General features: G+C 32.6%; 2 protein-coding genes and 1 pseudogene across 7 annotated transcripts in view; 2 read left to right on the top strand and 1 right to left on the bottom strand.

Annotated features, from left to right (window-relative positions):
- Nucleotides 1-2,985, bottom strand: part of LOC122576644 — a 6,821-nt pseudogene extending 3,836 nt beyond the window's left edge.
- A 520-nt stretch (nucleotides 2,986-3,505) lies between these two features.
- Nucleotides 3,506-10,118, top strand: LOC122576247 (piggyBac transposable element-derived protein 4-like). Of its 6 annotated transcripts, none has more exons than XM_043746248.1 (5): nucleotides 3,506-3,524; nucleotides 4,848-4,952; nucleotides 5,130-5,274; nucleotides 5,358-5,523; nucleotides 5,617-10,118. In XM_043746248.1, the coding sequence occupies exons 4-5, from the start codon at nucleotides 5,414-5,416 to the stop codon at nucleotides 7,295-7,297; spliced, it is 1,791 nt and encodes a 596-aa protein (XP_043602183.1). In that variant the 5' UTR covers nucleotides 3,506-3,524; nucleotides 4,848-4,952; nucleotides 5,130-5,274; nucleotides 5,358-5,413; the 3' UTR covers nucleotides 7,298-10,118. The 6 variants fall into 6 exon arrangements, with proteins under 6 accessions (XP_043602183.1, XP_043602182.1, XP_043602181.1 ...); XM_043746247.1 differs by lacking the exon at nucleotides 3,506-3,524 and adding an exon at nucleotides 3,932-4,637; XM_043746246.1 differs by lacking the exon at nucleotides 3,506-3,524 and adding an exon at nucleotides 3,932-4,742.
- Nucleotides 3,788-11,708, top strand: part of LOC122576643 — a 30,935-nt gene continuing 23,014 nt past the window's right edge. The window contains exons 1-2 of the mRNA XM_043747236.1: nucleotides 3,788-3,932; nucleotides 7,326-7,364. Coding sequence (XP_043603171.1) covers nucleotides 3,863-3,932; nucleotides 7,326-7,364 — 109 coding nt within the window. The 5' untranslated portion in view covers nucleotides 3,788-3,862. The remainder of the gene's footprint in view (nucleotides 3,933-7,325; nucleotides 7,365-11,708) is intronic.

Below are 11,708 nucleotides of genomic sequence, written 5' to 3'. Positions count from 1 at the left end.
CTTGAGAGGAAGCTACAGCGCGAGCGCTCTCCGCCAAGTGAATGACCCGCTTGGACAGTGACTCTCAGGCTTCGAATCCTCGAATGTATTCTCCAGGGTAATTCACGACAGCTTTTATCGTAAATGGACTACACATGTAATAATACAGTGCTGCGTAAACGTGAGTGTTGATTTAACAGAAAAACAATCGTAAATTGTTATCAGAAGTATTATGTTTGTCGCAAGTGGGCACTATGCTTGCATTTATACTAATTATACGAAATTATACTAGCACGACTTTGAACTAACGGAGATCAGTCCCGTTGTATGTATCTCTCAAATGGATATATATATATATATATATATATATCATACCATAAAATGTAAACATACCATATAATGAAAATACTGTCTTGGGAGAAGTTGTTTGAACATGTCGAATAAGTAGTTTTAGAAAACAGATAAATAACATTTTTTGGAATCTATATAAAAAATATCTAGTAGATATTAATAGATTAATAATCGTAATAACTTTAAGCATTATCAAAAGTAATAAAGAAATTTCAAAGTCATGTAATTTTTTGGAATTCTACATTTTTATATCTAATATACAAATATTAAGGACTGCTAAGATAATCTCTGTGAGGTACGACATTATTATTTTAAGTTATGGAAGGGTCTGAAAATCGTGGAGAACAACGTCCTTAGCCGTGTTAATACAAAATTTTCTCTGTCTGGACATAGTTTATAAAATTGTCTGGTGCCTACGTAATAAAAATTACATGACTTTAAGTATGGATATGTTTAATATACACATATATATATACGTGTTTGAATGCAGATCGATTCCTATTAGTAATCAGGCATGATGGTGGTCGAGAGATTATTATTACTCTATATATTACTCTATATATACTCTAGATATTTGCTTATAATATCATTATTGGGAACTTGTTGCTTTTTAATAAAAAGCTAATAATTGTGCATTATGTGCATTAAATAAATGAAACATATGTTTCTACTGACCATAATAGATGTTTCAATATATTAAAGGAAATAATTAATTGAATATCACTACTATGAAGAAATAGATATATAAACTCTCGAATATAGTACGAACATAATACAAAATATTAATAAGAATTACAGTACGTTGACGTTTACTATTACTTAGTAGATCACGAGCAATAATAATGCGAGTTTAACTAATGAAGACCGAAAAGTTGAACTTGGATAGGATTTGGTCTGATTTCGAAAACTTATAAGCAATTGTGTATTATAATACGTTGGCTTCCAAACGCAAATTATAGAACGTAGGGCATAGACAAATCTCAAATGACACAATTCTATTTCCTCGAGGAATTTTCTATTTAAGTGAAAAAAGTTTCAGAGCTATTCTCTAATGGATACACAGCTCTCGAGAGCATCGATGGTATAAAATTCACAAATGTGGACGTCTAAATTTTATATATAACATTACAGAGTTGCGTAAAACGAATAGGCTACGGATTTTTAAGTAAATTCATATTTTTGGTAAGAGATTGTTTTATCTACCAAGTATTGTAAAAAGCACTATAATTTGGATATTTATACATTTTTTTGCTATTATCTTATCTTGTGCAGTTTTGCAGTTTTACATTCATAAAAATCTGCAGCATACAAATAAATATTGCAAGCATGCTTATTGTTGCTAGGAACAACACATAGCATACTTTTAACCTGTAACTTTGGTTTCATTTTATCATTTCTCTTGCCGTCGCTTCTATTGCGTTATTCATCAAGAATTGAAATAAACAGTTATCTTTCGTGTCTCAAAAAGTTCTATTCGAACTTACATATTCCGTTTAAGAGAATATGCTCTATCCCTGTGGGATTTTTATGGAAAGAAATGTTATCCTTAGGAACTTCTTTAAAAAGTGTTGTTATGGAACAGACATTTTAGAATCTGTATAATAAAAATTCCATGAAAACAAGTTATTTTAAAACGTATAGTAAAAGAAGTTCCATAAAATAAATAATACCGTATGAATTTATACCGTATTATTCATAAGATTATTTAATACAAAATATGGAAATTATAACGTAAATAATTAACAGTTTCATAAGAAGTATTAAACGGAAAAGAATATTTGTTAAGAATAATACTTAAATAAAATTTATTTATCATTTAAATGAATAGAAATACATAAAAATTCTGTAATATAGTATATAGATAATATTATACATTATACAATGTAATATGTATGTCGGGTTTACATTAGGATTAGGGTTAGAGGCGTTTAATGAATCTTCACTGGAATTAGCCATCGGTGTGGTACAACAAAGGTAAAATTTATTAACACAAATATGGATATTACAGCGTTGGCAATTAACCGCGCTGATTAGGCACTCGTGACACTAATGACAATGGCCTCAGTTTCAATAACGTATCCGCGGTCAACGGGATAACAAAATGCGCTTTCTTCCAAAGCCCAAGTTGTACTCAACTTGCTTGTCTACGGTACAAGTATTACTGGATTAACTCTTTGTTAAAACGTAGAATATCCACCGAGCGTAAAGACGTTATATAACTCGTTAATGGGACCTCACGAGAGAATGACTTTTCGTCGCGATGATGTTGCAGAGGAAAACTATGATGGGGTGTATCTAAGGGCACGAGATCATCGGATTCGTCGAGGAAAGCTTTCGTTCGGAAAGTGAGGGAAATGGATGTTCCTGTTAATTGATTAATTTCTATGTTGGTGGTTGAAGAAGGATGTTAACTGCCCTTGAGAGGAAATTGCTAGCGGGAAGCGTCGTTCGTAAGAAAACAGGTTTCCCGTATCTTACCGTAGTAGGTAGTAGATTTGGGACTGTTAGGATAAAGACTATTTGTCCGTTTGAAGGACCTTAGGTAACAAAATCCTAAGATTTATAGCGGATCCTCAGGCTAGCTGAACATGTACTGTGAAGATGCATCAACATTTGGTAATCATCTTGCCTGAATAGGGTCTGCGTGTGGCGAGCCACGGGACAGAAACCGTTCGAATGTTTACTGTCGAGTGACGCTACAACTATTTCTTTTTAAGGAGAGCTATACTATTACTCCATACCTCTATTAGGTAAAAACGTTCATCCCGTTACCGCGGCTACGTTTAGCGACTAATTGTCGCTTCGAGCCCAAGCTCACTATCACAAATCTCGGACAATTATAATCTAGTTAAATTATAGAGACTAAAATATTGGGGATTTTCCGAAGAATTCCAAAGGGAACGCCCCGGTGTCCTTTCATCTCCGACATATATATTATTGTAGTTTTTTGTCATGTATATGTATATGTATATGTATTCATATTTATTCGTTCTCATATTATGTATGTTTGGTTATTTAATGTTAGTATATACAACATAATTTCATTGAGATAGTTTCTTCTTCATGTTATTTACATATTTTACGTAGAATGATATAATAATTTATAATTTTCTTGTGTTGAGTATTAATTAGCCACCTTGTACAGTCGTATCAAGATGGCCGCCTTCTGTCCCAAGTGTCAACACGTGCTTCAAGTACAATCGAAATATCGTATTATTTCACTAAAATTTCAGAGTCTTAGTATTATTAACTGTTTGTCGTGTCACTAAGTGGGATCATTATGTGTGTCGTGCCGCTCAGTGTATTTTCACGGCGCATTTAGTATTGATTACGTTTGAACCTCTTACTCTACATGTGAAATATCAATGTATTCATCAGTAATATTATTGTCCTATATAGTAAATTATTATTTTATGATTTGAGCTTATTTCATGCATAGGCATCGTGTATTATTGCTTTGTAAGTAGTGTAAAAGATGCTTTATGATAGTGCGTTCTTTAATTGATAGAGATTAAAACTCCTGTATGCGTGAATGGTCACAGTTATTTATATTACAAGTGCTTTTAATTTGCACCAATTTAATGCAGTTTGCACCAATTTAAGTGAGTTCTAATTTCTCCCCCTTGTTTATTTTCATATTTTATAGAACTCATTCACGTAAGAAATTGGGTTGTGAATTTGTGTATGTTTTGAGATATTTATATTCTTATGTTCTTATCATCTCGATCTTATTGTTCATAGGATTTAGAATGATAAATCATACCTCTTGATTATATTGCAAATAATCAATTAATTAACGGGTTTTCGATTAATATTTAGAGCGTACTATAGTGTAGTTTTTTTTTATTTTAATTTGTACTAGTGTGTTTGTATATTACATAGCGGGTTCTTGTCCCTTTTGACGCTATAATTTGTTAATAAATTTTATTTAATTTAATAAGTCCTGCTCTCAACTACCTTATCGACCGTACGGTATCATAGTTCGACAACCTGCTGTATCTCATTCAAGCGCTGCTAGTTCTGTACTATGTTCGTTCTGTCTAATATAGCCGCAACTGTCAACACGTGTACTAATGTGTTCAAGTGTTACTATAATCAATTAATTATATAGTTAAAATAAATTAAATTTTTGAACAAAGTAGTGGATTTGCCTTTTGTGCATTTACCGCAATACATAACTACATAGTGTTGCAATGCTTAACTTAATAGCTTAATCGTTTATTCGGCACGTGGTTGACAGTTTCTTTTATGATATTTCTTTCTTCTAGCAATATAATTAGTGTGTACCTGTGCAGGTTCATCATGCAGTGAGTAACTGTGAAATAACTGTGTCTCACGTTTCATCGACAGCATTGACAACAATATTATATATTACCACTTGTTATCTCCGTTAGCAACTTAACCTCGCATCGGTGTATTACTATTTTTTAATTTATATTAACATTAATATTAAAATTTCTTCGTTAATATACTAAAATTGTATTTATTCCATGCTGGAATCATGCTGTTGTGGGAAGTTATCCAGTGTTATACGTGAAATGGCGGATCATTTATCTACTACCACATGCATCGAGGTTATGTGGACTCGTTAATGTTCCATCGAGTACAAAGTTCCATCGAAGGTAAAATAGCTTCTGTAGTGAGTATAGTACTATTGTTTCCACATCGTGTGGTAGTGTCTGGTAATTATAAAATTAAGGATTTTTATTAAGGATTTTTATTCAGAGAGTTCATGTTTTTTTTCTTTCCCTTGTCTATTCTTCATAATTGTCCTACAGAGTTCATTAAAATGTTTCCAGAGCTCTTCACTCTCAGTGACTATATCAATGAGATTTCTAGGAGTCAGCGTTTTTGTGCATGGTTTTCAAGAGTATATTGTGCATCATCCAATTCTTCACCACAACCCTAGCATTTACTGGTCGTTTCTTTATTTATTTTTTCATGGTATGTATTAAAAATACCATGTTCAGGAAGTATCTGAAATGTATAATGGTCAAATATACTTTCGTTTATTTTTAACCTCTTAGGTATGAAGCGCCACTATAGTGGCTTACTCTACTGACTCATTCACCGTTTGAACTAAATGATCTGTTTCATTTGTCTTGCTTCACACTTCTTTTGCCCTCAAACATTTTCTGACAGTGTTAACAATATACAGATGCAATATATAGTCTTTGCTTTTAATATGTTAGCGTGAAGTATCAATTGTTGCTTTTCGTTAAAATAAATATACCATTATTAGATGTTCTTTTTAACATGCCGATTCGTATCCTTATAATTTTTTAGAATCTTCAACCACAAAATGTCACTTCAAAATAGGAAACGAAGAGCAATTTGCTACAATTCAGAAACAGACTCGGAAGTCGAAAATGATTTAACCAAAAACAAACGTGATAGGAAGAATGGAAAAAAATTAAGAACATTAAGTTCGTCCGAATCAGAAGATTCCGATGTTCACGGAGAGACGACATGCGGAAAAATAAACTGGTCATATGAAAATTTGAAACCGCAAGTGCATAAATTTGATTCCCACAATTCTGGCATGACAATCCAGCTTAATCGATCTGCAACTCCGATCGATTACTTCCAACTATTTTTCTCTGAAGAATTAGTGTCATTTATTGTGGAAAAAACGAATGAATACCGCAAATTCAAGATGGACAATTGTAGGCGCTCTTTCCTAAAACCTCACGAAAGAGAAACAACATTGAGTGAAATATACAATTTCTTTGTAATTCGTTTATTAATGTCGCGAGTAAAGAAATTACATTTTTCCGAATATTGGACAAAGGATAAATTTTTGCGAACCGATGTTTTTGGCAAAATTATGAATAGAGATAGATACATTTTTCTATTACGCATTCTTTACTTCAGTAAAATTGAGTTACTTAATTCCGATAAACTGATAAAAATTAGAGAATTTTGTAATAAGCTTTGTCGTTCCTTTCAAAATTGTTTTATTCCATTCCGCCATTTATGCGTGGATGAAAGTTTATTGCTAAAGGGGCGGTTATCATTCCAGTATATCCCGTCCAAACAAAATAGGTTTAATATCAAGTCTTTTGTATTGTGTGACTGCAAAACGGGATTCGTACTAAATTTTGTTGTATATGCCGGCAGCGATTCCGAAATAACAAAAATGAACGAAAAATATCTAGGAAAATCGGCTGAGGTTGTACTCACATTATTGAATTCATATTTAGGAAAAGGGCACACATTGTTTGTTGACAACTGGTATACCAGCCCGACCTTATTCAGGTATTTACATGATAATAAAACTAACGCGTGCGGTACCGTAAAGTCGCGAAGAAGAGAAATGCCTGTAATGAAGGAAAAACTAAACAAGGGTGAGATATGCTTCCGATCATCGCCTAATATGCTCGCTCTCAAGTGGCAAGACAAACGGGAGGTATATATGTTGTCAACTTCCCACTCCGCGGATTATATAAATACTAAAAAAATAAACTATCGGACCGGAGAAATTATTCAAAAACCGTCTTGTATTGTTGATTACACTGCCAATATGGGTGTAGTCAACAATAGGGACAAAGTAATATCGAGTGTACAATCAGTCCGAAAAAGTGTCAAATGGTATAAAATATATTTTTTCCACCTGCTTGACGTGGCAATCTGGAACGCGTATTGTTTATATAAGCTTCAAAAAAAAGAAAAGGTAACAATGCGAGTGTTTCACCTTAGATTACTTAAAGAAATTTTCGAAAAATTCGGTTATACGAATAATAATGTTAGCGCTAACAAATCTATCGCTGATCATCCCTTCAGACTAAGCGGAAAACATTTTCCATCGTACTGTAGGTCCACAAAATCTAAAAAAGCGTTACGGAACTGTATCGTATGTTCAAAGAATGATGTAAGACGAAGATCGCGCTATGAGTGTGAAGATTGTGACGTGGGTCTATGTGTCATACCGTGCTTTAAAATATATCACACTCAATTGTATTATTAATTATTAAAGTAAATTATTAACCTCTTAGGTACGGCTGAATTTTGCACGGGGCTGTTTTTCTCTCTGGGTGAGTTTGACGTGAATTACGCTTGAACGATACGGTACTGCAATGTGTAACGAATAATGCTGTTCTCTACGCAAGCACGTTGGAATGAAGTTTTTGATAACTAAATTATAATTTTTCTTAAAGACGTGATGCATATACTTTAACTTATAACTAATACTAATTATGTATTTATTGTTTATTCTTTTTATGTTATTATTTTGATTGTTAAACGTAACAAGTTTATAAAATGACAACTGACATACAGAAATAGTAGCATGGCGATCAGTACAAGAAGGTAAGGAGGACTAGGTGGTGAGATGAACAATTATACTTTCCTATACTTCCGAAAAATCGCTCACGAGGCTATCTCATGCTAAGCCGAGGTTTGCATGACCCAGGGGGTCGCTAGCCGTTTGTCAATTTAGCCCTACAGAAAATCGCGATTTTTATGAACGCTGTTGAGACTGACACGAAAACTTAGCAAGAAAAGATACATGGATGTGTGTCTTATTGCAGCAACGGATAAAAGAAAACAGCTTTCTCGAAAATAGCTTCGCTGGCGCGTATATCGTAAGTCGTATCGACCGTTGGAAAGCGTTAATTCGTGACCAAAATCAAATTTCATAATTTCAATTTAAAAATATTTTCTTTTTTTTTTTTATGAATTCACGACCTTCAAAGCTCGAAATCCACACATTTCTTCTTTTAGATGTTTCTATGACTATATATAGGGTTATGCAAACACAATAATAAAATTGACATTAGTTGTTTTCATTATTGTTAAAATAAGTGCTAAAGAATGACAATTAATCGTTATTTAAAAAATGGATACGTTTTTACTGCTTTCTATTAACCCTCGTCTTTCCAGAAAAGTGTGCGAACAGGAATCGTGTCATATTCAAATAGTTTAACTTCAGAATCTAGTAATTTATTCTCATGTCTGGTTTATTAAATATTAAGTAACATATCTATAATAAAAAAATTAAAATTTTATCTTACATTTTTTTAACGAGTAGTAACATGTACCGATATGCATCGCAAGTTCCTTGATACACGTTGAGTAAAAGTAATTTGCTTGGCGTCTACCACTTGGTATTTCTCTAAGCGAGTTGACAATGCAGTCCCGTTTTTTTCCTTCAACATCAAGAATGTGAAGTTTATTGTTTAATTTGTTTTCCGATAATGATTTTGAAGGCCGTATTTGTGGTCTCCGAAAGTTACATTTGAAACGATCGATCAGGAGCTTGATAAATTTGTAATACGTCATAGGTGTTTCATTGTTTGTTTTTTCTAATATTTGATACAATATGTATGAGTTAATCACACACATCTCGACTCCTCAAAAAAATAATTTTCTCTACCATTTTAAAGATTTTCGTAGGAAACAATACAGTGAATTCTCGCTTAACCGGCTGCGTGATCCGTGGACCGGACCTTTATCAGTTATCATTTCTGGTAGTTACCGAACAAAAATATATCATCATAACGCATAAAATAATGTTTATTGCATTTACCTAGTACATACATACGTATATATGAACAATGTTTATCAAATATTATTCTGTACAGAAAAATCGATAATTCTTTTTACTTCTTTGATTTAAATTCGCTTATTAATGCAATATCATACCACTTTTAAAAAAATAAGATATCAATTACAGATGAATTCTCTTGCTGTTTAATGTATCTCATTGCAGTTTCAAGTGCAATCTTTCTTTCTGCATGACTCATTTCTTCGTTCACAACTCAATCCTTCTTCATTCAAAGCTTTGGAATTATTTAATTCTTCATTGTTCATCAATTCTGCTTGTCTAATAGTCTCGATAATTTCATCATTTAATATTTCATTCTCTAAAATGTTATCATTTATAAGCCATTCAGCGATATCGTGTACTAAATTTTTGCATCCGAGTAAATGATTGAAATCATTGAGCAATCGTTTTACTCGGTGAATTTTTCGGCATCAGGCCATAATTTCTTCCATGATCTTAAATATGTCGACGCCACAATTTTTTCAAATGCAGGTACCAACATATGAATAACATCTTTAATATTAGTTTTCTCAAGAACATCAGTAAATTGTGTTTCTAACATCGTTAACCTGGTCATCTGTTTCATTTTCGATTTCAGATCGTTACATGTTGGAACTAAACCTTGAAACATCATTTTATCTCGATACCTTTTTATAAATATCATTTTATCTCGATATCTTTTTTTATAGATAAGTCATCGTAATTGTAACTATCTTCAAGATAAGAGGAAGAAGTTATTAATATAAAGTAGAAACCAGAGGAAGTATTACAACCATCCCCTGTCCCGGAGCTTTTATCTGCTTCTAAATTATTCCGTTTCACAATTATTGCAAACATATAAATCGTGTTGTTATGAAATTGCGGTATGAAATTACCGATGGCAGTAATGGCACAAGTTGGAGTAACTAAGCTTGCCGCTCAACACATGTTAATGCCCCAACTTGTTTTGTTCCTTTCTTCGCAAACACCTTGTTTTACTTTTCTACTAAGGTGATGCCAGTTTTATGAACATTATAAATACTTTTCGCTTCGAATTTGGAAATCATCAAAAACCTTTTCTAAATTCTCAAAAGCATCAACGTTTATTTCATTGAAGCTAGTGACACGAGATAGACTTGTGGGCTCTGGACATAGAATACACAATAATTGTTGAGTATCTTCTCATACAACTGTATTGGTTTTCTAACTAGAGAACCAATTTTTATTGGCCGCTTTGCTTTTTTCCCACTGGCATAATGGCATGGCAGATTTATATTTCTGTGCAAGCTCATATGCGAATATCCTTATTTCTTTTAGACGAAACTCGCGATATACTTCGGCAGCTCTCATTATGTATTTTACCTTCCTGCATGATGTCATCATAAACAGTTTTATATATTGATGTATTTTTTGTGCCTCTATCAATTTTTCTAACTTTTTTGCGAGGAATTCTAATAAAAGTTTAATTATAATTTTTATTTGTAAAAGGAAATTAAATTTATTAGGTAACTTAATAAAAATACTTACTTTAGTAATAGTAAAAGATAGACACAAATTATAATAAAAAAATTATTAATAAAAGTAAGTAAAATATAAAAAATGCACGTGATCCAACTTCCTTGGTCGTTCGGTTGGTATAAACTAACGATATCGATTTCTCGTCACTATAGTTTCACGTGTATTAACCCGTACCCCATGTTCTATGTTTATAATTAAATACTAGAATATTTAGATATGTAAATTATTTGTGAGACTTAATTTACTGTGCTGCAGGCGAAAATAAGAAACATTATGGTTTTAGTTAATAAAATTCTATTTATTAATTTTGTGTTTTGAGATAAGAAAATTAAAGTATCAACATTTTATGGAAGTAAACGATTTCTTTTCTTTTTGTTATAATATTTTGTTACAACTTATATTTGAATGGATTTAAATCGAAGCGTAATTGTGGCTCGGTTATACATGTTTCAATTTGAATGTAAACATCATTGCTATCGGGGATCTGGTCATATAAAAATTCAAGAGTAGATTTTTCATGTGCCTTTGCTGTATTTACTATATCCGAATCTTGAAGCAAATGTTTTTTTCTGTACGAATTATTTTTTTTTTACGTCAGATGTTTTGTGCTCCATATTTTTATATCTTGCATAAAAATAGCAGGATATATGGTTTAATGAGCGTATTACCTTCGTTCCATTCAGTTCAATCCCATTCCAATTCCATTGCAATGGAATGAAGTAACGTGACACACAAATGTGATTTTTTCAACGTGGTGCGGTATGACTTTGCGCGGTTGTTTTCATTTCACCTGAATGTCACGAAACTTATTATACATTTATTAAAGGTTAATAGAGTTTATTGTGAAGTGACGTGACGCGAGTTTTCATAGATCTGTTGCATTTCTCAATACTTTCGCGTTCGTTTCGACATTTCAGTGCTCCCTATACAAATTCCTGAAAAACAACTCTTTTTTTTTATTATATTGTTTATTTTTTAATTTTACAATTTGTCCAGTGGGACATTAGGTAAAATGTTATAGCATGTGATTGAATAGCATGTGGATGGTTACCCCCAGCGGGGTACCATCTTCGTGTTTTTTAGGTTATATCCTTTGTGAGATCAGTTGGGTGTTCCCTTTTTAGTCTTCTTTCTATGCTTGCGTTGATCGTTTCCGTAGCCAGCCTGTTTGGGTGTGTTGTTATTCTTTCTCTGTACCTTTCCGCGTATCTGGTGATCTCCTCCTTGACCGTTGGTATTCCCAGGTCCTTCCGTATATCCTCGTTTCTAACGTACCATGGGGCGTTTACTATTGTTCTCAGAATTTTTGATTGTAATGTCTCTATTTTGTTTATAT

This window comes from Bombus pyrosoma, linkage group LG16, assembly GCF_014825855.1.
Source record: "Bombus pyrosoma isolate SC7728 linkage group LG16, ASM1482585v1, whole genome shotgun sequence".
NCBI classification, from domain to species: domain Eukaryota; kingdom Metazoa; phylum Arthropoda; class Insecta; order Hymenoptera; family Apidae; genus Bombus; species Bombus pyrosoma.
The sequence above is the reverse complement of the archived record's forward strand: the minus strand, read 5'-3'. Positions and strand labels throughout refer to the sequence as shown.